The 24,611-nt window shown below is 24.5% G+C and overlaps 1 protein-coding gene across 1 annotated transcript in view; it reads left to right on the plus strand.

Moving 5' to 3' along the window:
- Positions 1–255: 255 nt before the first annotated feature.
- Positions 256–24,611, plus strand: part of LOC122501010 (zwei Ig domain protein zig-8) — a gene marked incomplete at its 5' end in the record, with an annotated part of 56,600 nt that continues 32,244 nt past the window's right edge. The window contains one exon of the mRNA XM_043610214.1: positions 256–417. Coding sequence (XP_043466149.1) covers positions 256–417 — 162 coding nt within the window. The remainder of the gene's footprint in view (positions 418–24,611) is intronic.

Raw genomic sequence — 24,611 nt, forward strand, 5'->3', positions numbered from 1 at the left:
AATTTGATTCGAAAAGGTTATATAGAAAGAAAAGAAAATTTTAAATCTGGGTCAAAATCAAGACGAGACAAAATTAAGATTCTCCCTCTTTTATGCACTACTACAGTATTTAAATAATCGAGTTAGTGTGTAATTTCGTTTTAAAGTTTTGTCAGTTTCATGAAACAACTGTACAAGTTTTAGGTTAATAAGAATCTATCGATAAAATAGTCAAGTCGAGCGAAAATGAACATGACATAACGTGTTCTGCTTTAGATATCTTGGATCCGACGGCGCGACTGGCACGTCCTGACGAGTTCAATGTTCACCTACACGAACGACGAACGATTTCAAGTGCTACATCCGGAAGGTACCAATGTCTGGACACTTCAAATCAAATACGTTCAAGAGAGGGACAATGGAACTTACGAATGCCAGGTAAAATTTCCCCTTAAAAAAAACAAACAAAAAAAAAATTCGAAAAAATCTAAAATTTTATCCTATTTATCAAGCGCAGATAAAAATGAAAGTTTAACTCCGATGAAGTTCACAAACTTTACGATCAACATTTAAGAAAGTAATAAAAAAATGTTTTCTAGACAAATTTTCATAAATTTTTGCTTGGAAATTTTTTTTTGCAAATTTTCCTTAGTAAATATTTTAAAAGAAAAAAATTGTAAAAAAGATAAACTTTATTTTTTTCTGAAAAAGTATGTTTTTCCTTCAATCGTTGATTATTAACATTGTTAATTTCACCTACGTAAATTTTACATATTTAGATACTTAGGAAAATAACTCTAAAATGAACTTTGATTTTAGTAATTATATCAATTAATTATTATTAATGAATTCAAAATTTACTCTACGAAAATAATTATGGAATAAATTTTCACTTCAATAATTATTAGTAAACCAAAAATAATTCAAGTATAAATTTTCACTTTGTAAATTAATAATTAATTAAAATTAATAATTCATTGTAAATTGATTAAATGAAATTAATAATTTATTGTAAGTTAATTAAATTAAATTGATTGTAAATTAAAAACTTTTTTAAACAAATGTATTATGTTTTTATGTTCTTTGCAAAATAATTAAAGAATACATTTTTTATATTAATTAACCGGTTATTTTTTCATTATATCAAATAAATAGTTAATGAATTACACTTAAATACACTATATTTACTATTAAAACATTTAAAACCAAATTAAAAAGGACATGTCTGATAGAATAATAACTTTTACTACTCAAACTATTATTCTACTATTAAAAAAAAGTCAACAAAATTTAAAAGAATTTGGTAACGCTTGTTTGAATAAAAAATGTAGTTTTTTACTTTATCTCAATTTTAAAGCATTTTGTTTGACTAAAAATTAAAATTTATTACTGCAATGAAACTGAAAAGTATTTGTCTGACCAAAAACTAACTCTTTTCATTAAAAACATAATAGAACTCATGTCTGACTAAAAATTGACATTAACTACTTAAATTTAAAAGCAACTAGATTTTCTAACTAAAATCCGACGATAACTATTGACTTCAAATTAAAAAAATTTTTTTTGTATAATTTTTTTGTATTTGTCTAACGAAAACCAGACGTTTACTATTCAAACTATTCTTCTACTATTTAGATAAATATTTGATTAAAAGACAATATTTTCTACTGAAACCAACGTAAAAAAAAACAATTGTCTGACCAAAAACTCACGTTTTTTATTTCAACTAGTTTAGAGAGTGCAAAAATTTATATTTTTCTACTTACAATTATTTAAAAGTACTTAATTTATTAAAAAAAACAACTTTCACTACTTAAACTAAATTTAATAGCATTTGTCTGACTAAAAATTGACTTTTTCACTGAAAACATAATAGAACACTTGTCTGACTAAAAATTAACATTTACTACTTAAATTGAAAAAAATTATTCGTACTACAAACCTACGTTTAATTCTGACATCAAATTAAAAATGCTTTGTCTGAATAAAAACGGTCTTTTACTACTTAAAATAATTTAAAAATCATTTCTCTGAATGAAAAAGGATATTTGAAAGCAAATCAAAAAGGACTTTTCTGACTAATAACCGACTTTTACTACTGAAATAAAATTGAAAAAGTCTTGTTTGGACAAAAATTATTTTTATCACTCAAATGATTTTTCTACTATTCAGATAAATGTTTGATTAAAAGTGAATATTTTCTATTGCAACCAAATTCAAAAAAAATACTTGTCTGACTTAAAGTTGACAGTTACTACTGAAATCATATTCAAAAGATATTATTTGACTAAAAATTGTCTTTTACTACTAAAATAAAATTGTTTCACTGACTAAATACTGTCTTTTACTACTTAAAATTATTTAAAAGCATTTATCTGAATGAAAAACGATATTTACTACTAAAAAAAATTTTAAAGAACTTGTCAGACTAGAAAGTGACGTTTAATACTTGAACACTACTAAAATGTACTAAAAACTGACTTTTACTACTTAAAATAATTTGATAACACTTGTCATATTAAACATCGATGTTTACTAAATTCTAAAAATGTTTTCTAAATGTTTTCTAAATTCTAAATTTTTAAATTCGATTTAAAAGCATTTGTCTGACTAAAAATTAACATTTTCAACTGAAAGCCACAAATAAAGCACGTGTCTGATTAAAAATTAACATTTACTACTTAAACTAAATTCAAAGTATTTGTCAGTCTAAAAACCAACGTTTACTATTGAAATCAAATTGAAAACGTCTTGTCTGACTTAAAACTGTCTTTTACTACTTAAAATAGTTTAAAAAGCATTTTTGTCTTAAAGAAAAACGATATTTACTACTAAAACAAAATTACAAAGGACTTGTCTGACCAAAAACTGACATTTACTACTTAAACTGTTATTCTACTATTCAGACTTAAAATACTTATTATCTGGCTAAAATCTCATGTTTCTATATTAATTTACATTAATAATAAATTAATTATTAATAAACATTAAAAAATTAAATTAACTAATTAATAATAACAAAAAGTAATTAAAAATATCCCATTGAGAAAATCGTCGGCAATAAATTAGAGTGGAAAAAAAAATCCTCAATTTGTATGACTGATTAATTAATTAATCGACGCGTGTAAACTCACAAGCTCTATCTGCGCGAATTTCCTTCCTCCTAGCATTTGTTATTCCGCCCTCTCTTTTCCTCTATATATAAATAATTAATGTCCTTAAACTTTCAGCTGGGAAATAATTGTCTTGAACTTCCCTCTTTTCTAGGCAAACTTGAACTTCTATATAGGTGCTTTAGGAGATTTTGCCAATTTTATATTGGAAAGAATGTGAGAAATTGCAAACGAAAGTACTTAGTTATAATGAGAGAAGTAACTTTTTTTTTTTTAAATTGGCTCCGAGAAGAATAATTATAGAACATTGGTAGTAAATGGAAATTTTACTGAAACTTCGACGTAATAAATTATCGCATTAAGAATGAATGTTCGTTACTTAAAAAGTACGTCTACTTGAAAGCAAATTAGATAAGAATTTCATTATATTTTTTATTCTTCTTCTATTTTTTTTTTAATTCTTTTTTATTTCTTTTTTAATTCTTTTTCTATCCCTTAATTTACGATTTTCTCGACTGACCCCAAAATTTCCCTAAGAATAACAAAAAAAAAAAGAAAATTTCCTTTCCTTAAAAACTTTTTTTCTTTAAAATTTGAAATTCGTTGTAATTGAAATTTGTTGTAATTGAAATATAATTGAAATTTGATTACATGACAAACGCAGTATATACATACATTGGAGAATTAAGTGTACATTGGATACAAATGGAACTTGCCTTCTACGATGACATATACTCAAAGATATTACACACTCTAGCCTCTTATGTTTGAAGCTCTCATGCAGTACAAGAACACATAATACACACTATATTCTCTCTGTTTCTCCCTCGAAACGAAGGCAAACATAACATGCAAACAACTAAGTAATCTCAGCTTAGTCGAGATATTTTTTACATTAAACAACCAAAAGCTAACTCTAGAAATGAACAGAATAGTCCAAAAAAAAAAACACACAAAAAATACATTAAAAATAATGTTACATTCGAAATAAGAGGTAAAAAAAAGAAACATTTCCCCCCCCCCCTCTTATTTTACTCATAATAAATATATACAACAAAAAACAGAAAAGTGCCCCCTTGAAATAGTGAATTTTACAAAAGGGCCTAGCCATCTTTTTTTCTCCTGACAATAACAATATTTCTGAACAGCAAGAGAAGAAAAAAGCTCATTTCATATGAAGCAATAAAATAAAGTATGAGCGAAATCATCAGGAAAAGAAAATACGAGCAAAAAAGAAATACAATCACCCAATAAAAAATATTAAGAGTAAAAGAAAAAATTGTAAAAAAAAACCAATAAAAAAAAAGAGAACAACAAAAAGGCAATATTGTTCTTCAATAATAATTAAAGGATATATGGCAAATTTTATTATAGAGCTCTCCTTAAAAAAAAAGAGAGGAGAAATATTATTGTCTAATTCGTTATACACTACTGCACGAATTGGTGGAGAGATAAAAAGAAGATTTCGAATAAAAGTCAACTCATCTCGGATATAAAAGTTTCGAATCTATATTGCTGTGTGCTTAAAGGAGATTTTTCGTAAATACAATTTTTATTTTCAAGAAGAAAAAAGAAAATTACAAAAAGTTGAAAGAAGGGAAAATTAACATTTTGTTCTAATAACAAATTCCGAAATTCGCGATAATAAACACTGAGTTATGATGACCCACAAAACTTTCGAACATCGGACGATAAATTTTTATGAAACTCTACTAAAATCGACAAGAGTGCGAAAGTCGTTTACTAATTTAAATTCGTTGATAATTTTATATTTTGAATAAGATTTTATTATTTGATAACTAACATAATTATTTGGTTTTTAAAATAATTATTTGGTAATTAAAATAACTATTTGGTTAAATTACAATACTTATTTAGTTATTACAATACTTATTTTGTAATTCAGAAATCTTTTATTTTTCTATCCCTCTCAAAATTTGAATGATAAAAAATGTTTATTAATTTGAATTAGTGACTGAATTTTTGCTTTCGACTTAGTGAATTTTATTATTATTAGTGAATCATTTTAAAAAATTTTAAACATTTCATGAATTCATTATCGTTTAGGGCACGTCATAATTAATAAAACAAAATGGAACGCGAATGATAAATTATCAGCACACGTTATTATTTAAAATATTAAAATATTATCGAGCTATTATTTAATTGACTGTTACAACAAAGAGCAATTGTCAGTTTTTCTTGCAATATTATACCGAATTTTAAACAAATAAATAAAACGATATTTAATATTTGCATACTATTTATTTGCTAACCCGGTTTAACTTATTTGTGAAATTATAATTCAAAGTAAAATCAGTTCAATATCAATTTTACTAATATAATTAAATGAAATATTTTCGTATAAATAATTAAAATAATAGAAATAAAATTAATTTAAAAAGAAAATAAAAAAAACTATAAACAAACTAAAAAAATAAGAAGAAAACCAAAAGGCAAAAAACAAAAAAGTAAATATAATACCTAATTAATAAAAAAGTCAATAATTTTCCAACGACACAAAATTTTAATTTATCAAAATAAGGAATTATTTTTCTTTTGTGTTTTAAATTTAGACTTGAGGTAAAATAATATAACGAAAATAGAAAAAAATAGAATAAAAGAAATAGTAGAATTTCTCGTTTAAACGTAATTAAAAACAACATCTTGTAAATATACTACATAGTTCCTCTCTCTCTCCCTCTCTTTTTCTCTCGCTTTTCCTCTATAGCAATTTTTTAATCACTTGCACTGGCATTTCAAATACGAAAGGTCGTTCAGCTTAAAGTTTCTCGTTGCGGCAATCAAAGAAATTGCGCTCCATCGAATCGCTTCACAGCCAGTAGAAATATAAATGTGGCTGATTTTCTCTCCCAAGTTTAAAGTCATGCCTTTTCTTTTCTTTTTTCATTTTTTTCTATTTCTTTTTTTTTTTCGTTCTCTCTGCCTTGAATTTCTTTAGCTGCTCGAAGGAACCATCGTGAGATGAAACAGTAATGTAAAATGGCATTTCAAGAAGCGCTCAATACGAAACGGTCTTTAAATTTCAAGGAATAAGATTTCAACTCTTTTAATGCGGTCCAGTAATTTATAAATTTATATCAATGCATTTTTTTTTATCGACTCTATTTTTTACGTTCTATTTCTACTTCTTCCGTCCGATTCACCTTCTCTCTCTCAGTCTCAATATTTTTCGAGAAGAGAAGTACTTTTTCGATTTAAATTATTAGAATTTACGAATTTCTTCATTTACTTATTTATATATTTAATTCTTTATTAATTTATTTTATCATTTCATACCAATTAAAATTTTCTGGAATTTTTAATTAAAATTCTTCCTTAAATCAATTATTTTTAATAATTTTTGAAAAATGTTCTTCGGTGATTTTCAAATCTATTTGTTTACAAATTCAATTTTACGAAATTTCGATTATTCAGAAATTCTACAATTGAATATGTAGGTATTAGAAAACAAAAAACTTAAAATAATTTCAAAAAAAAATTAAATTAATATTATTCAAAAAAATTAATTCTACAAAATTTAATTCTCATAAAGAATTAACAAATTTTTAAATAATTGAATTCTTTTGATGAATTTCAATAACATTTTTAAGAATAATTACATTTTTTTTAAGGAAAGCGATTAAAATTGTAGGTATATAGTAAAAATAATTGAATTCCTCTAAAAATTGTTATTATTTATGAAAATATTTGAATTATTGCGAAGAAATTTATTAAAATTTTTTCAAATAATCGAATTTTATTGGAACATTTTATTAAAATAGTAGCTATTGAAAATCATTGAATTCAGGATAATTTTTGAAAATAATTTAAATTTTGCCAAGAATTTTATTAAAACTTTTGAAAATAATTAAATTTCAGAGAAGAATTATATTATTTGTAAAAATAATTGAAATTTTGACGAGAATTTAAAAAAAAATTTTAACATAATTGAATTTCTGTGAAAAGTTTTATTATTTTTGAAAATAAATAAATTCTTAATTTTTATAAAGAATTTTATTAAATATTTTAAAAGTAATTGAATTCTTTTGAAGAATTTTCTTAAAAATTTAAAATAATTAAATTTGAGACCATCCGAAAATTTAATTACTTCTAAAAATTACTACTTCTCCAGAATTTAATTATTTTCTAAATTTTTTAACTAAAATTCGTCTTTAAATAAATTATTTTCAATTATTTTGAGAAAGTTATTCTAGAGTTAAATTAGTGAAATATTATTTATTATTAATTACCCTTATTAATTACTAAAAGTTTTTGAAAATAATTGAAATTTACAAAGAATTTTATTAAAACTTTTCAGAATGATAGAATTTTTTTTAGAAAATTTTACTACAACTTTTAAAGTAATTGAACTCGTTCGAGAAATTTTATTAAAATTTTTTTAAACAATTGAATTTCGAAGAAGAATTTTATTATTTGTAAAAAGAATTGAAAGTTTGACATGAATTTTTAATAATTAAATTTCTAGGAAGAATTTTATTCCTTTTAAAAATAATTGCTTTTCTGCAATCATTTATTATTTATTTTTTTTTATTTATTTATTTATTTATTTACATACATTTCTCCAGAATTCAATTTTTTTTAGTGTCTTTAACTAAAATTCTTTTATAAATCCATTATTTTTAATAAATAATTAAATATATATTTACAAATTAAAATAATTTCAGAAAAATTTAGAATTATTAAAATTTTTCAAAAATCTACGATCTTTAAAATTTGTAATGAAATTCATTAAAAATTGAAATTTTATAAAATTTAAAGTTAAAACCTTTTGAAGTTCATCTATTTATGAAAATTGTAAACGCGACTCTTTTAAAATTCAATAATTAAAAAAATATTGAAGTAGAATTATTCGTTCAAAAATTTATAAGTATAATAATTTTATGATAGTTCTTCAAGAATTTATTTAAAAAGAAATTATTATCAGAAATATAAAAAATTCCATTTTTTTTTAAATTCGAAATAATTTCACAGGGAAAGAAACTAATTGCAAAATAATTAAAATTTTCCTAAGGAGAGATATAAAATGAAAATAAAGGAAAAAAATGAAATATTTTTCCCTCTTGATTTTTCCTTCACTTTTTTAAGCTACAATATAAAAAACCAATATTCGCGGGTTAGAAAGCACACGGCACGTTAATTTGTGTCAGTGACAGTGGGTACAACTACTATTTGCTGTTTGAAGCATATAGCCAATTTCAACGAGCCATGTTGCTGTACAAACGAGCATTGATGAACCACGCTACTACCAGACCATCTATTACATAGAAAATATACTTGTGCCCATGAGCGCGATGATGCTTTGTTGCGTTCGAATTTCGAGACCGTGAACACTAATTATATATCGTCAATTGATCCGTCACTCGAAAAGAAAAAAAAATTCTTTTTTTTTTACATACTCTCACGAAAGAAGAAATAGAAATTGCAAAAGAAGAGAAAAAAAAGTATCAGCAATTTTTCATGTTCCCCTTGGCAGAGAATCTCTGAATTTCTGATTTGAAAAAGAAGTTTATTGGAAACTATTTTTCCTATATAACGTTCCAAGAAAAGCGATAAGCCATTTCCTTACCCGAACTAGATAACCATATTTTTTCACACTCATACAAAATTAAAGGGAAAATTCTCGAAAAAAAATACCACCACATGGTAAAACGGCAAAGTTTATAAAAAATGTTAAATTTTAAAATCAGACCGAAATTAATCGCACAACTTTACTTGAGGAATAAATAAGATAGCAAAATATTGCCCACGTAAAATCTAAAAATTACTACTTTAAAAAACTTCCAAAACCATAATAACAATAACTTAACAAAAAAAACCTAAATCTTAACTTTCAAATCCTAAATTTACACTTTCTGCTAAATAAATTACATACCTTCACTTCTAAATATTACATTTTCCATTTCTAACACACAATAAAATTTTTCCACAGATATGGAAACAAGTTTGTTCTGAAAAACCAGAAGGAAAATTCAATCTCTCTAATTGAATTTCATCATCAAAAGTATATTTTTGTGTATATAAAGAAAATATTTATTCTGGTAATTTTTGATCCTATACTGAATTGAAGTTATTAAAAAAAACTGCATCAAAAAAGAACTTTTTTTTTTGCTTCCACATTTTTATACTTTTAAACTTCAAATAAATTTTCCAATTTCAATGTTTTGAATTGCGGTCGTTTTCAATATAAGTGGGCAGTAAAAAGCCGCACTCTTTCGATGCGCGGAAGAAAAAGAAAAATTCTTTTTTTTTCTGAAAAAAATTATTCTCATTTGATTTCATTTTGTATCACACTTGTGTGTGTATATATTTGACATTTACTGCTTGCGGAGGGGGCAATAAAGCGTTATATGACACTGCATCGAGAAGGATTGATGACACAGAATTTTTTTTTTTTCATCGAAACAACAGAACTACAATTTTTCATTGTGTTGTGGTGTAGCTCTTTTTGGCTGAATACCAAAACAAACCTGATGCTTATATGCGACAAATTCAAAAAAAGCATTGTGCAAATTTTTACACTATTGAAACTTTTTTTCATACTGGAATTATTCATTAAAAATTTTTATTAATTTTGCTGGAAATTTCAGACTGTCTAGTTTTTACTATAAAAGTATGGTAAAAGTTACTAAGCTGTAGAAATTTCAAACTCAGGTTTCGCATTCAATAATTCATTTTAAAAAAGTAGCTTTAGACCGAAAAAAGTATCAATCGAAAAATTAAATTTTACGACTAAAAAACTCGTTTTAGGCGATTTACAAAAATCACAAAAATGTTATTCTGTATTTCTCTGACTTCCATAAAAAAATATTCACTTTTCTTCTTAACCGGATATTAACTTCAATTCTAAATTTTTATGAAATTCAAATATTTTCCAAACTTTTAGTTAGAATTCTTGAAAAATTTGTTTATATGGTACGGGGTATCTAACAAGGATTGAGAAAATAATTCCCTGACTTTTTACTAATTTTATTTCTGCTTTCTCGGGACAAAAATATAGTAACTGACATATTTAACAATAAATTAATGGCTAATTATAGAAATAAACGTTAATAAAAATCTTCTAATAAATCTTCTAATGTTAGACACCCTGTTAATAGTCCCCACCCTTTGGTAAAAAATCTAAAATTCAAAAACCCGAATTTCTTAAAATTCAAAATTTTTTCTTCTCTTTTGTGGCATTTTGCTTTGATATTGTTGGGCTCTTGAAGAACAATTTACTTATTTAATAATTCCACCCTTTGATAAAAAATTTAAATTTATTAAAAATTAACAAAAATTCGAAAAACCGAATTTCTTAAAATTCAACATTTTCTCTTCTATTTTATGACATTTTGCTTAAATATTTTTGGGCTCTTCAAAAACACTTTAATTATTTACGCAGGCTGTCTAACAAGGATCGAGAAAATAATTCTCTGACTTTTTCCCTGACTTTTTACTAATTTTATTTCTGTTTTCTTGAAACAAAAATATGGTAACTGACATATTTAACAATAAATTAATGTCTAATGATAAAACAAACAATAGTAAAAATCTTCTAAGTCTTATTAGATTAAAAAAATTTTTTATTCACAAAAATTTTAATTTTTGTATAAATTTTTAGAAATTTTCCTGACTTTCAATGCAATTCTCTGACATTCCCTGACTTTTCCCTTTCCAAAAAAATTCCATGACTTTTCCCTAATTTCCCTAACTTCCCTAACCGTTAGACACCCTGTTATATTTTTAATTAATTTTTAAACAGTAAAAACAATAAATTTTTTTAAGATATAAAATTTATTTTAACAAAATTTTTAACTAATTGGATAATAAAATACATATTTTCAACTTTTATGAGAATTTAACGATATTCATATTCATATTTTAATTAAAATTTTTCAAGAGACTAATTTTTTTTGTAATTTCTAAATTAAATGATTCATACTTCAATAACTTTTGATTAATAAATAAATATTTATTTATAATGTCTTTCGAAAAATTTTAATAAAATTTTTGAAAATGATTCCATTTAAATAAAAATACATTTAGCTAAATTTTTTAAGGAATTCACTTAAAATTGTTTTAAAAATAATTGAAATCATGTAAAGAATTTTATTATTTATAAAAACAATCGGATTCTTAAAACGAAATTTATTAAATTTTTTTAAATAATTGAATTTCTGTGAAAAATGTTGTTATTTGTAAAAATAATTGAATTCTCGCAAAGAATTTTATGAAAATTGAAACAAATAATTTTTAAAGAAATTCTATTTAGAAAGTTCTACAACAATTCAATTATTTAAATACAAAAATATATAATTTGTAGAATAAACCATTATTTCTTAAAATTTAATACTTATAAAGAATTTTACAAAAATTTTTGAAAAGTAATTAATTTCTATCGAAAATTTTTTATCAAATTTTTGAAAATAATTACATGTTTCGAGGATTTAATTTAAAATAATATTAAAAATAATTAAAATCTTGTGAAAAATTTTATTACTTGTAAAAATAATTGAATTCACCCAAACAAATTTTATTTTTTTTATATAATTAAATTCCTGTGAAAAATTATGTTATTTGTAAAAATAATTAAATTCTCGCAAAGAATTTTATGAAAATTTTTGTAAATAATTCAAGCTTGTTGAAGAATTTTATGAAAATGTAAAAGAATAATTCAATTAAAATTCTATTAAAAATAATTGAGACTTCCTACGCTAAAGTTTATTATTTATGAAAATAATTTAATCCTCCTAAATAAATGTTATAAGAATTTTAGAAAATAATTAAATTCTTCCAAAGTATTTTATTCCAATTTTTTAAATAATTTGTTTTGAAAAATTTTCTTGAAAATTCTATTTCAAATATTAGAATTTCAGTGAAAATTTTATTATTCATAATATTAATAGAATTTTTGCTAATGGTTTAATTAATTTTTCTTCAATTGAATTATTATGAGAAATTTTAATAAAATAGTAGATTTTGAAAATATTTTAATTTCAGTGAAATATTTAACTTTTCCTTGACTTTTTTTTATATTATTCATAATTTTTATTTATATTTTTATATTTATTTAAATATTTTATCATAAACTATCAGTTTAACAACTCAAGTTCTTATTCTGATTTTGACCAGAATTTCCTGCTTAAAAAAGTATACTAAAAAAGGTAGGTAGTAAAAGTTACTTTATATTCGTTTTTTTTTCTTTTCTTTTTCTTTCTAGGAAAAAAAATATATTAAATCCACGTAAAAACGATTATTGACAAAATAAAATTGATCTTCGAAATTAAATTGAAAGGAAAAAAAATCATTACGTAATAGAACGAATATATACAAATGACAATGAGTCGCACTGCAATTAACGTATAGTAGACTTGCAGTCGAGAACACTTAGACTCTTATTTTTCCACCTATCCAGGAAAGCGTTGCGTTCTCTTTCCTCGAGATAATGATGGGGACACTACAAGCTACTACAGTTTCCGCATGCTCTACTCAACTAGGGTTGCGCGCATTTTTTCTCCTTCTCTCTCTCTCTCTCTTTCTCCTTCTATCGCTCTCTACTTTTGCCTTATCCAGCTGACCTAACCTTCTAGAGATCCTGCAACTTATATGCGTCATGCTTTTCACAGAGACGTTATTACTTTTTTTTTAATTAAAAGATAAGCGTACCGTAAGGTACGTGATTTATCAAAGTCTCTTTATTAAAATAGCCATATTGAGATTAATTGTCAAAAAGTGACATCATCTCTCTCTCTCTCTCTACGTTTTTCTCATACTTTCTAAAAGTGTTTATTGCTAGTTTATAAAAAAACAATAATTAGCTATAAACTATTTTGTTTATTATTTTTATTTTAACCTATTTATTATGTCAAAGAATAAATTTTAATTAAAAATTCAAAACAATTTAGTTTTTTGAAAAATGTTGTTTGATATTTTTTTTTAAATTAGTTATTTTGTATGAATTATTGTATTTAAAAACAAATGTCGTGTCTGACCATATATTGTATTTATATACTACTAATAAAAGAACTACAAGTATTTATATTGTTGTCCGACTAAAACAGATTTTTACTACTGACACAAACTGTAAGAATTTACACTTGACTAAAATGATTTCTTATTACTGTTAAAAAAAATTGATAGAATATTCATTCTAAAATACTTTTTACTCCTGGTAGTAAAAATTGACAAGATTTCTATTTGTCTGACTAAAGCTGATTTTTACTACTTACACAAGAATAATAGAAAAAATTAAAGTATTTATTTGATTAAAACGATCTTTTCGCTTTTTTTCTTATTTTTTGTTTTTCTTTTCTTTATTACTTTTAATATTTCTATTTGTCTGACGAAAGATAATTTTTACCACTTACACAATGATAAAAAAATTCAAATATTTGTCATAGTCAGACTAAAAAAGTTTTACGTTAGTAATTTTTACTAAAAGTTACTTATTCGGAAAAAGTAAAATTTAGTTCGAAGGAGAGTAAAATTTACTATTAAAAATATCAAAATTTACTACCAAAAAATAGCAAATATGCGAAACAACAACAATATCCATCGATTTCAAACAATTTGTTTTACAACGAGTGTAAAAAAATTACTATATTCACATTTCTCCGTATAAAACTAATTTTTTATCGAATTAAAAAAAAACTGATTTTCATAGACACTGAAATCTTTAATTGACCATCGTTCAATTGAAAATTACTGACACAAATTAAGTCACACCTATATTCACACCAGCTCGCCTGTAAACCTAGTTTTATCGCCTACATGGCATGGCAGTTAAGGCTTCTCGTGGGCAAGTTAGAAGTTGTTTCTTGTTTTTCAGTACACGAGGGCGACGTCTCTGGATAAATCGATTGCACACTCCAACTATATATGTATACTGCTGTTTGTGAAGTACACAAAAGTACAAAAATCAACACTTCATTACAACTTACGACCTTTCTCTCATTTTTTTCTATTCCTCTCTCTCTCTCTAATGTAACAGAAAATGAAAATTTACTGACAATTTTTCAACAAGTTCAAAATTTTTCCATTATCACACACATAAAAAAAAATTGTAACACTCCCATCATTCAAATGTCTCCGCCCTCAAGCTTTTCAAAAAGTTTCACATCATCTTTCTAAACCAGCGCGCCTGAAGGAAAAGATTCAACTTAAAATCTGGGTGAAACGAAATATTATTGAAAAATGTTCACTTTGAATTTTTCTTTTTTTTTTATTTTTATTAAAGTTTCTGCGAAAAACTTCAAGAGAAAAAAAGGGTCATTAACGAGTCAGAAGAAGTTAACTCAATTTTCAAAGTGTAGAGAAAAAAAACTCAGAAGCTAAATTTAACAAAACTGTTTTGAATAAATATAATTTTTTTCTTTCGGCAAATACATCTTTTTAACAAACCAAAAAAATTTCTGTCATCACAGAAAAAAGTGAGTGTTATTTTAACACTGAATTCGGTGTTAAAAGTGTCTGCATCAAACTTTAGCTCGGAAGTGTTATTTTAACACTGAAAATAAGGTAAATTTTCTATTATAGAAAATTTATCCTCACTAAAATTACCCTACCAAAATTTACCCGCATCAAAAACAACACTCGCTTTTCTCTGTGATTAAGACTCTATTACGAAAAAGTCCTCTAGTAATTAAATTAGTAAAATTTATACTGCATAATTTCTGCAATTTTTTTCTAAGTAAAAAATTAGTAAAAACTTAATAAAAAATTTCTAATGTTAAATTTTTCTAAGTAGAAAATTAAAAAATGAATAAAAATTTCTTTACACTCAAAAAAAAAACTAGTAGATTTGACTACTTTTTAACTACCCTGAGTGATTCAATAGGTCCTCAACTGAATTTAAAAATTTATATTTACTACCGAAAGTAGTAAAAAGAACTAAGAATTTAGTTGATGTAATTAGATTTTGTAGTTGTTTTTGCAATTTAACTACTTTTTTTAGTTATATAAACTATTATTCTTCAACTATATTCAAAGTAGTAAAATCAACTACACAAAAATTGTTAGTAAAACTAAAAAAGTAATTAATTTGACAACTTTCAACTCAACTAGGTAATAGTAGTTAAAGATTTCGACCGAATTTTTTTCAGTGTACGTTAAGCTTCTGTAATTTTCTCCAAGTAGACGATTAGTAGAAAACTAGTAAATATATTTAATTTTAATCAAAGTTTGACTAAACAAACTTTTCAACTTTAGTAAAAAATAGAACGAAATTTAAAAATTAGTAAAAATTCTTAACATCTTTTCACTAAATGCAAAATTTAGAGGGAAAATACGAAATAAAATTTAGTTCTTTTCTCAAAACAGAATATACCAATAATGCATACACTTTCCAGTATACAAATTGGAATTATCATTTTAACTGAACTTATTGTCATTTAATCAATAATTCATACTTCGTCTATCAATCCCAATTAACTCTCTGAATTAAAATTACCGCAACAATGAAAACTAAATTTCAAACATCATGAAATATTATTCTAATTATTAGTCAATTAAAAATTGAAAACTAGAGTAATTAAATTAAAAATAAACTTATAAACATATTCATTCAGGTCAATTTAATTTCAATCAATTCAGGTTAATTCAATTTTATCTAATTCAGGTTAATAATAAAATAATAAATTCTATCTATTTATTCTTCGAAACCAAATTATTTCTTCACTTAGAAAAAATAATACTTGTAAGTAAAAAACTAAATAATTTTATTAATAAATAAATAATTTAATTAAAAAATAAATAATTTTATTTTATTAAATAATTTAGTTAATAAAATAATTTCCCTCTTTCTGAAATAGTAAATACTCAAATAAATAAATATTTTAATTAACAAATAAAATAAATTAACATTACCGCAAATTAAATCGTATAAAATCCCTATTTTATATATTCTCATTAAAAAATACCTATTCCTTTGGGAATAAAAACTATTATTATATTATACCTCTAATCTTAAAATTTGATCTTCTTCGTATTGTACTTGAATTTTATGAAAGGAAAATAAAAAAGTTTCTTTGTCCTACGAAGTAAACTGAATGGAAAAAAATATTTAAAAAGGAAGAAGATTAACGCAAAACATTGTCTTTGCGCTTTTGTTGTTTTTTGAAGCTACTTAAACTGATAATACCTCTAATTAGTTTGCCAACTTTATCATGAAATTAACAAGGTTTATTATCAGTTTTGTGCTTAAGTTTCCTAACTTACAATTAGGTATTTTATCTAAGAAATCTCCAGTGACGGTTTAGTCAAGAGCCCCTGAATGACATCCGGGCTTGCGAGAAGTTGGCCTTAACTGGAGATGGGCAGTGACCGTAAATTTACCGTATTTCGTGGAAATTTACTAACATTATTACTGATAATATTACACGAAATATTCTCGAAATGTAAATAGAAAAAAAAATTACCAAAAGACCAAAAAAATAAATAAATAAAATAAAATAATAATTAATAGGTACAAATAGTTTTTATAAGGATCTCAATTTATAATATCCTTAGAAAAACTGAGACAATAAATAAAAGTTGATCCATAATTTTAATATTTTGCCATCAAATTTTCAAAAATCGGAAAATATTTTCTCTACACAAATAAAAAACTAAGAATTAACAATTTTTAATCTGAATTGATCATCCAAAATCTGTATGTTAAAAATAAATGACCTATCTCCACTTTTTACTTTTGTTTCATCAAAAAAAAAAAAAAAAAACAAGTGGAAAAGATGTTTAAATATTCAATCTCGTTTGTGGCTGATCGTCACAAACTGAGTATAAGATTATACGTTAAAAATTTAATCAGCAATTTAACTTGAAAATGTCAGACTTTGTCGTACACTATATATACATACAGTCGACTAACGAAATAATTAAACTTCTTTTTTAATTAAAAAAAACCCCCCACCATAAAATAGTAAAATAATCCCTTTAAATTTTTTTTAATTTTTCTATTCTATTCTTTTCTATTCTTTTTTTTTTCTTTTCTATTTTTCTTTCTTTCCTGAATTCAGACAAATCCAAAAATAATTGTATTAAATTTATTTCGTTACTATATATGTAATTAGTAATGAAGGCTATTGAATAATTAAATTAATTAAAAAGATGATGATGAGAAATTTGAATATGAAGATTTTAAATTTATAATAAATCTCTCAGTTCTCGAGAAATAAAAATAGAAATTTATTATAAAATATTAAATTCAATTTCCCTGGAAAAATAAAATTGACCTAATATTTAGATTATTTTTCTTTTTATATTCTGGAAAAATGATTCTTAAACATTGAAAGCAAAGAAATCTCTATGCTAATTTTATAGGAACTATATTCATTTAATTATAATACTTAATTCACTCTAATCGCGATAAAAGTATAATTTTGCGATGATAAGAATCGAGTAAGAATTAGAGAGAAGGCGAAAGAAAGTTAGGAGCATCGAAATTAGATAAGAAAAAGAGGAAAACTTACATTAAGATTTCACACTCCAAGAAACTTTTCAAATTTTTAACCTCATCACAATATACACAGCAGAAATTTTTATTTGTGAATTAAAGTATTTTTCTTTTTCAGAAAAAAAATTAAAATTGCTTTATTAAATATTTAAATTCACATTTGGTGTAAATTCTCAATTAGAATAAATTCCCATTTAGAATAAATTCACATTTAGAATAAATTCCCCTTTAAAATAAATTTCCATTTAGAACAAATTCCCATTTTAGAATAATAATTAAAATATCAAATGATATGAAGAACAATTAAAATATGAAATGATATAATTAAAATATCAAATGACATGAGGAATAATTAAAATATTAAATGACGTGAAGAATAATTAAAAATACTAAAAACATTTCAAATAGAATTTAATATGAAATAGAGTAGAATAATTAATTTTCGTATTGTTCTGTAAAAAAAATAAAGACAGAATATTTTTTTTTCTTTTTTTTTGGGTTTTACAAGTGCTTAGCTTATTATTATTCTGACCTGCTGCGCATTAAAGGCACAACCACAACCCCTAGATAACTCGAGTGGATGCATTAAAAAAAATGGCTAACCAAACATTTATTCGCCAACTGGCTATCATGCATTTTTTAAGCCAACAATTTATTATTTATTATCGAATAACGAAAAGTAACTTCACTTTTTTGTTGACTGTTTTAACTACATTAATTTGTAAATATAGTGCAGATAATTATCTCTCCTACACTCACATTTATAAGGACTTTTCTCATATAAATTTATTTTCAAAAGCAGCATCAACTTTGTTTTGAAATTATAAATTAATAACTATAAAATTACATTTCTAAATATTTTGAAATGTAAATTAAAATGTTATTAATTATTATTGCAAACGTAAATGAAATCAGAAACAGACAATAAATAATAATTATTAATATTATTGTAATAATAATAATTATTATTATTATTATTTTTTTTTATAATTATTAATAATATTATTTATTTTTACTACTATTATTATATCATTATCATAAGTTGAAAACAAAAATCGGAAAAAAATAAAAACAAAACCTAATTACGATTAATATTTTTGTCATTATTAAAACTAATTGCGAATTCGAATGATTAAATTTCCTCTTCTTCTTCGAAAAATGTCAATTTAGGTACTTCCAATGTGAAATATTAAAAATCTTTTCCGATAAAAATTCTAAATTCTTGTAGAAAGATGATGAAACACATGAGAATAATTAAAACTTTGCGGAGAATCGAATTCCATTTTTAGAGAAAGAGAAATAAAGAAAATACATATCTCTCGAAATTATTAATTTTTCAATATCTCAGCAAAATCCTTTTTTGCAAAATTCATACAACCACACAAAAAATGTCGCTGCCTCGTGAAAAGTATAAGCTTAATTTTTTTTACTTGTTTACTTCATCCTTCGTGCGAATGTGGAATAAGACAAAAAAAGAACTCCCTTCCAATATATTCTACTAAAGAGAATGGGATATAAAATTTCCCAAAGAATGATTTGCATATTTTATTTCAATTGATCTTCAAAAAGAAGAAAAAAAAGGGAAGCAAAAGAAGGAGAGAAAAAAGGAAGAAAAATAACAAGTAAACACGTAATGTAACTATATAGAGGTACTTAACCCTAAAAAATAAGACTCAAAAAAATTAACAGAAAAAAAACAATTTCTTAAAAGAAAACTCTAATTCCACTGCGGTGAAATATTACTCTCTAAACTTGAGTTAGTAAAAATGTTTACTAATTGAAATTAGTGACTGACATTTTGGTTTTGAATTACATAGTAAATTTTATTAGAATTAGTAAATTGTACTAATAAATTAGTAGAAACTACTATTTGTTAGTCAAATTCACTATAATTCAAAAGCAAAAAGTCATTATATCAAATTAGTAAACATTTTTACTAATTCAAATTTAGAGAGTAAGTAGAAGCATTATAAAGTTAATTGTTACAAGGAATGAAATTTTCCACTGTAATAATAATAATGACATAACAAAAAAACCTTCCTCCAGGAGGATGCAAAACTAAAATTTATGTAAGAATGCAAAAATTGCAAAAAACTGGCATCTATACATAACTATATGAAGCACAATTTATACATCCCAATGTCTATTTACTTTTCATGGGAAAATTTATCTCTCCAAAAGTGTTTTTAATTTAAAATTTCCTGACAACGATACGTTATATATTTCCAACTTTAGAATTGGATCAATTCTAAATGTGGTTGAAAACGTTTTCACATCTCCATGGAGAATTACAATATATACCGCAAAGCTGGCACATTATTAACTTACGCGAGATATATATATACATATATATATATATTTACAGTGACGTGACTGGAGGGAATTCGTAGAAATTATAAGATCAAACACGGATATATTTTATGATTGTGTGTATGAAAAAGAAATGTGACTGAATTTTTTGTTTTTCAACTAGAGAGGATCAACTCTACATAAAACAACAAGAAACTTCTATAATGAGAGTAAACTTCAACTAACCTACATAGGTGAACTGATGATGACTGGTAGTAACAGTTTTCAGAAAATTGCACGGAGAAAATTTGTTCCTTACATTTTACCGAATTTTTCAATAAAGTTGGGATATAGTAGCATAATCGTAATTTTTAATAATTTTTATATTATTTTTTCAGTAACAATATTTAAAATCTAATGTGATATCTTTATTCCTTAAGAACTAGTACTGTAAAATTTGAAAAAAAATTGAAACTGAACGTTTAATGTAAATTAAATAAATACCTCCTTGATGGGCACTAACGTTTCAGGAATAGTTCGGTAAAACTTTCTTGACTTGCCTAAAGTGTTAGTTTTCAGGAATAGTTCGGTAAAACTTCCTTGACTTGCCTAAAGTTTTAGTTTTCTGGATTGAAATACTTTATTTCAAGTGTACCGCAGTCAAATGAAAGACTTTCACACTAATAGTTGATTTTTCCAACTTATTTAGACTTAATTAATAATCATTTTATTATTATTTAAATTAAAATTCAATTAATTAATTATTTTAAACACTTATTAATTGCCAAATATGTAATAAATGCTTTTAAATCAAGTAAAAAGAAAATATAAAATGGCAATAACATACTTATTTTTTTAACATATAATTTATTCATTTTAATTAAATATGAATAATAGTAAGTAAGTAAGCAAATAAACATAAGTAAGTAAGCAAAAAGGAAATAAATAAGTAAGCAATTAAACATATAAGTAAGTATGTAAGCAAGTAAGCAAAAAGGAAATAACTTGCTTGCTTACTAGCTTACTTTCTTATTTGCATACTTACTTGCTTATTTCTTTCTTGCTTACTTTGCTTACTTGCTTACCTACTTATTTGCTTACTTCCTAATTTCCTTCTTGCTTACTTGCTTGTTTCCTTTCTGCTTACTTACTTCCTTATATGCTTACTTGCTTACTTTCTTATTTCCTTCTTACTTACTTTGCTTACTTGCTTATTTCCTCCTTGCTTACTTTTCTTACTTGCTTATTTCCTTCTTGATTACTTACTTTCTTATTTGCTTACTTTCTTACTTGCTTATTTCCTTCTTGCTTACTTTATTCTTTATTTGCTTACTTGCTTATTTCCTTTTCGCTTTTTAATACCTCACAATTATTATTTAATATTTCAGAAAGATTAATTTTCTATTAATTAATTTAATAATTTCCAACTTGCACTTTTAATATGTATATTTTTAATTTTAAACACAAAAATTTGAGAATGATAAGGATTTTCATAAATTATTGTTTTATTCCATTAAATAAAAATTTAAACATTTTTCTTTATAATAATAAAAACATAATTTAAAAATATGTCATAAATTGACCTTGAATATAGTTAGAAATGATTCATTAATATAAATAATTTTTAATTTTGTACAACGATAGTTTATTAATTTGAATCTTTCTCACAAGCGGTGAAATAAAATTGAGATTAATATATAAGGACAGTTGAAACTTCCTGAAGCATTAATGTAAAGCGTGCGATGTGTGTATTAGTGTATGCGTTTAGAATGTACTGTAGGCAGGTGTATCAATTAGTATTTGTTCGTAAACAATTGTAGGGGGTTTAGGTAGTGATTAAAGTAGGTAAATTGAGAGTTACGGCAGTATTAATATAGATCTACTTAAGTAACATTATTTTTTATTTTTGTTCTTCAAGTTTTACCGAACTTTCAGTAAATTGCAACTCGTCAGTTTTACCGAAGACTTTAACTTACGTTTTACCGAACTATTCAATAAATTGCAACTCGTTAGTTTTACCGAAGACTTTATCTTACGTTTTACCGAACTATTCAATAAATATGAATGTAGCGAGCACTTGGCTTACGTTTTACCGAACTGTAAGTGAAGCGCTAATACATGTATCGTGAGCTTTATGATTTTTACATTATTTTTCAATACAATTTCTTTTACAGTCTAGTTCTTGAAAAATTACTGTTTTGACACTTCATCCCAGTTTTACCGAACTAAATTCAGTAAAATTTCAGGAATAAATTTTCTCCGTGTGTAAAATTTATCAAATGTTTTGTAATTATTATTATTATACCCCAAGTGCAAAATGCCAAGACTGCAAAAACGGCCTATCATTGGTCCATCAATGTCTGCCGAGAATTGGCAGTAGTTACTGGGCCATTACTGGTGTTCAAAACTTCCCATTGATGGGCCAATGATGGCGCCGATGGTCAGATTTTCAAACTTTTTAAGACTGGGCCAGCTCTCGGCCCAATAATGGCACATTCACGGCAAAGTTGATCAATCTTTAATGGCAAAATTCAATTGCCAGTGATGTGCCGACCATCGGCCCATTAATGGCACTTTAATGGCAAATATTTTGTGTATTTGATGGCAAATTATAATTGCCAGAATTGGGGCGTAGCTTGGCCCAATAACGGCACATTATTGGCAAAGTTGATAAATCTTTAATGGAAAAATTCAATTGCCAGTGATGTGACGAAGATCGGCCCATTAATGGCACATTAGTGGCACTTTAATGGCAAACATTTTGTATCTTTGATGACAAATTATAATTGCCAGTATTGGGGCGTAGCTTGGCTCAATAATGGCACATTCACGGCAAAGTTGATCAATATAAGTAATATAAGTAATTTTCTTAGTACTAGTAGTAAAAAATCATATTATTCAGACGAATAATTTAAAATTCTTTCTTTCCTCGTACGACTTATAAAAAAAGTAATAAAAGGCAAAATTTTTCCAAGTGTCTAATTCTTTTACTAGTAGTAAAGGTCACTTATAGTCGGACACGACATTTATTTTTAAAACTACAATAATTCATATTTATACAAAAAAAATACAATAACTATAGTACTATAGTAATTTTAAAATTTATATAATAAATAAAAAAGAAGCCCTAAAGGAATATTCCACTCATTAGCAAATGAAGAAAATTGAAAATTGGAATAAATTAAAAAAAAAGGAGGTATATTATATAAAGAGATATTTTCCTCAATACAACAAATAAACGTGAACTACATTCTGTAAAAACAATAATAGCGTTTCTACAGAAATTTCTCATCAATCCCAAAGGGGTAAAAAAAAAATTCTTAGCAAACAAAACGTGTAACTTTCCTCTTTCTCTTTTGTATATGAAAACTATTTATAAATGTAGGTACATACTATTCATCTATATGAAAGTGGTGGTGACGATTGCGTGATGACTTTTGTTACGTTTCCTGTATAGTACCCACTAATGAGGAGCAAGCCAGGATTAGCCAGCTTATTCGTGGTATTATCGACTCGAAAATGTCACCATGACTTTTGCAATTGTGATGCAACACACAGCAGGGAGAGAAATAAAGTTACGATGTACCCAACAGTTTTGACCAACTTTATACATGAATATATAAATGTATATAAATATCTTCCCAATAATAATAATAATAATAATAATGATGATAATAATAAATAATAATAATAAAAAAATATATAAAATATATATTTTAGGTCTACATCTTTAAATTCCACACGATTTTTATATTATATATATATATATATATATATATATATATATATATATATATATATATATATATATATATATATATATATTCAAATCCTGTCAAATTTTTTTCTCATTTCCTTTATTTTCTATTAAAAAAAACTGACAATTATTTTGACAAGTTTTTTCCTCTGATATGCTTATTATTCTCTTCCCACAATCAAATCTGTACGTTAGGTCAGTGTTGCGCACTAATGAGAAACAAGGAGAGATATCGTTAAACTAAGGTACAACGTTGTATACATATATATATATATACATATAACAAAGTCAAGTCGGTTTGCTCTTCACTCGTACTGAGGATTAATCGTCATCAAACGTTCACCAATCTCAAAGTTTCACGCTAATTAAATGCAGAAACGTAATTAACGTTTATTAATTATCCTCTCAATTCTCCAAGTCCATCAATTTCATGGCTTCTATGTTCTACAATTAAAAATATTGCCTCAATTTTTCCAAGAAGTTGCTTTTTTTAATTTAATATTTAATATTGAAATCCTGGACATACAATAAATAAATCAATTTTAGGTCTTCCAATTTTAAAATGATGATAATAATAATAATAAGAGTAAGAATAAGAGTAAGAATATTAATAATATTAGTAATAATAATCTAAAAATTATTCTCCTTAATTAGCAATATTAATATTATTAATAATAATTTATTCTAGGCAAGTTTAAATGCTAAAACAAGAAACTGATCGACTCTGGAATACAGAGAAGGATATATCCTAACGACTTAATATTTTATTGCTTTAAATATTTTCGAGTTTCTCTATAATTATGAACAAAAGTTTAAATCCCCTAGAACTCTGAAATTGAAAAGCTACTCCGAGTTTAGAACTAAACTTTAAATTAATTAGTAAATTATTTAATTCTAAGCTCTTTAACTTATTATTTATAAACATATACATAAATTTAGAATTCATTTTTATAAGTTAAAAATTTCTATTTAATATTAACAATCAGTAATTATCAATTATTTAGTATAATTATTATCGACT

The sequence above is a fragment of the Leptopilina heterotoma genome, unplaced genomic scaffold (assembly GCF_015476425.1).
Source record: "Leptopilina heterotoma isolate Lh14 unplaced genomic scaffold, ASM1547642v1 Lhet_197, whole genome shotgun sequence".
NCBI classification, from domain to species: domain Eukaryota; kingdom Metazoa; phylum Arthropoda; class Insecta; order Hymenoptera; family Figitidae; genus Leptopilina; species Leptopilina heterotoma.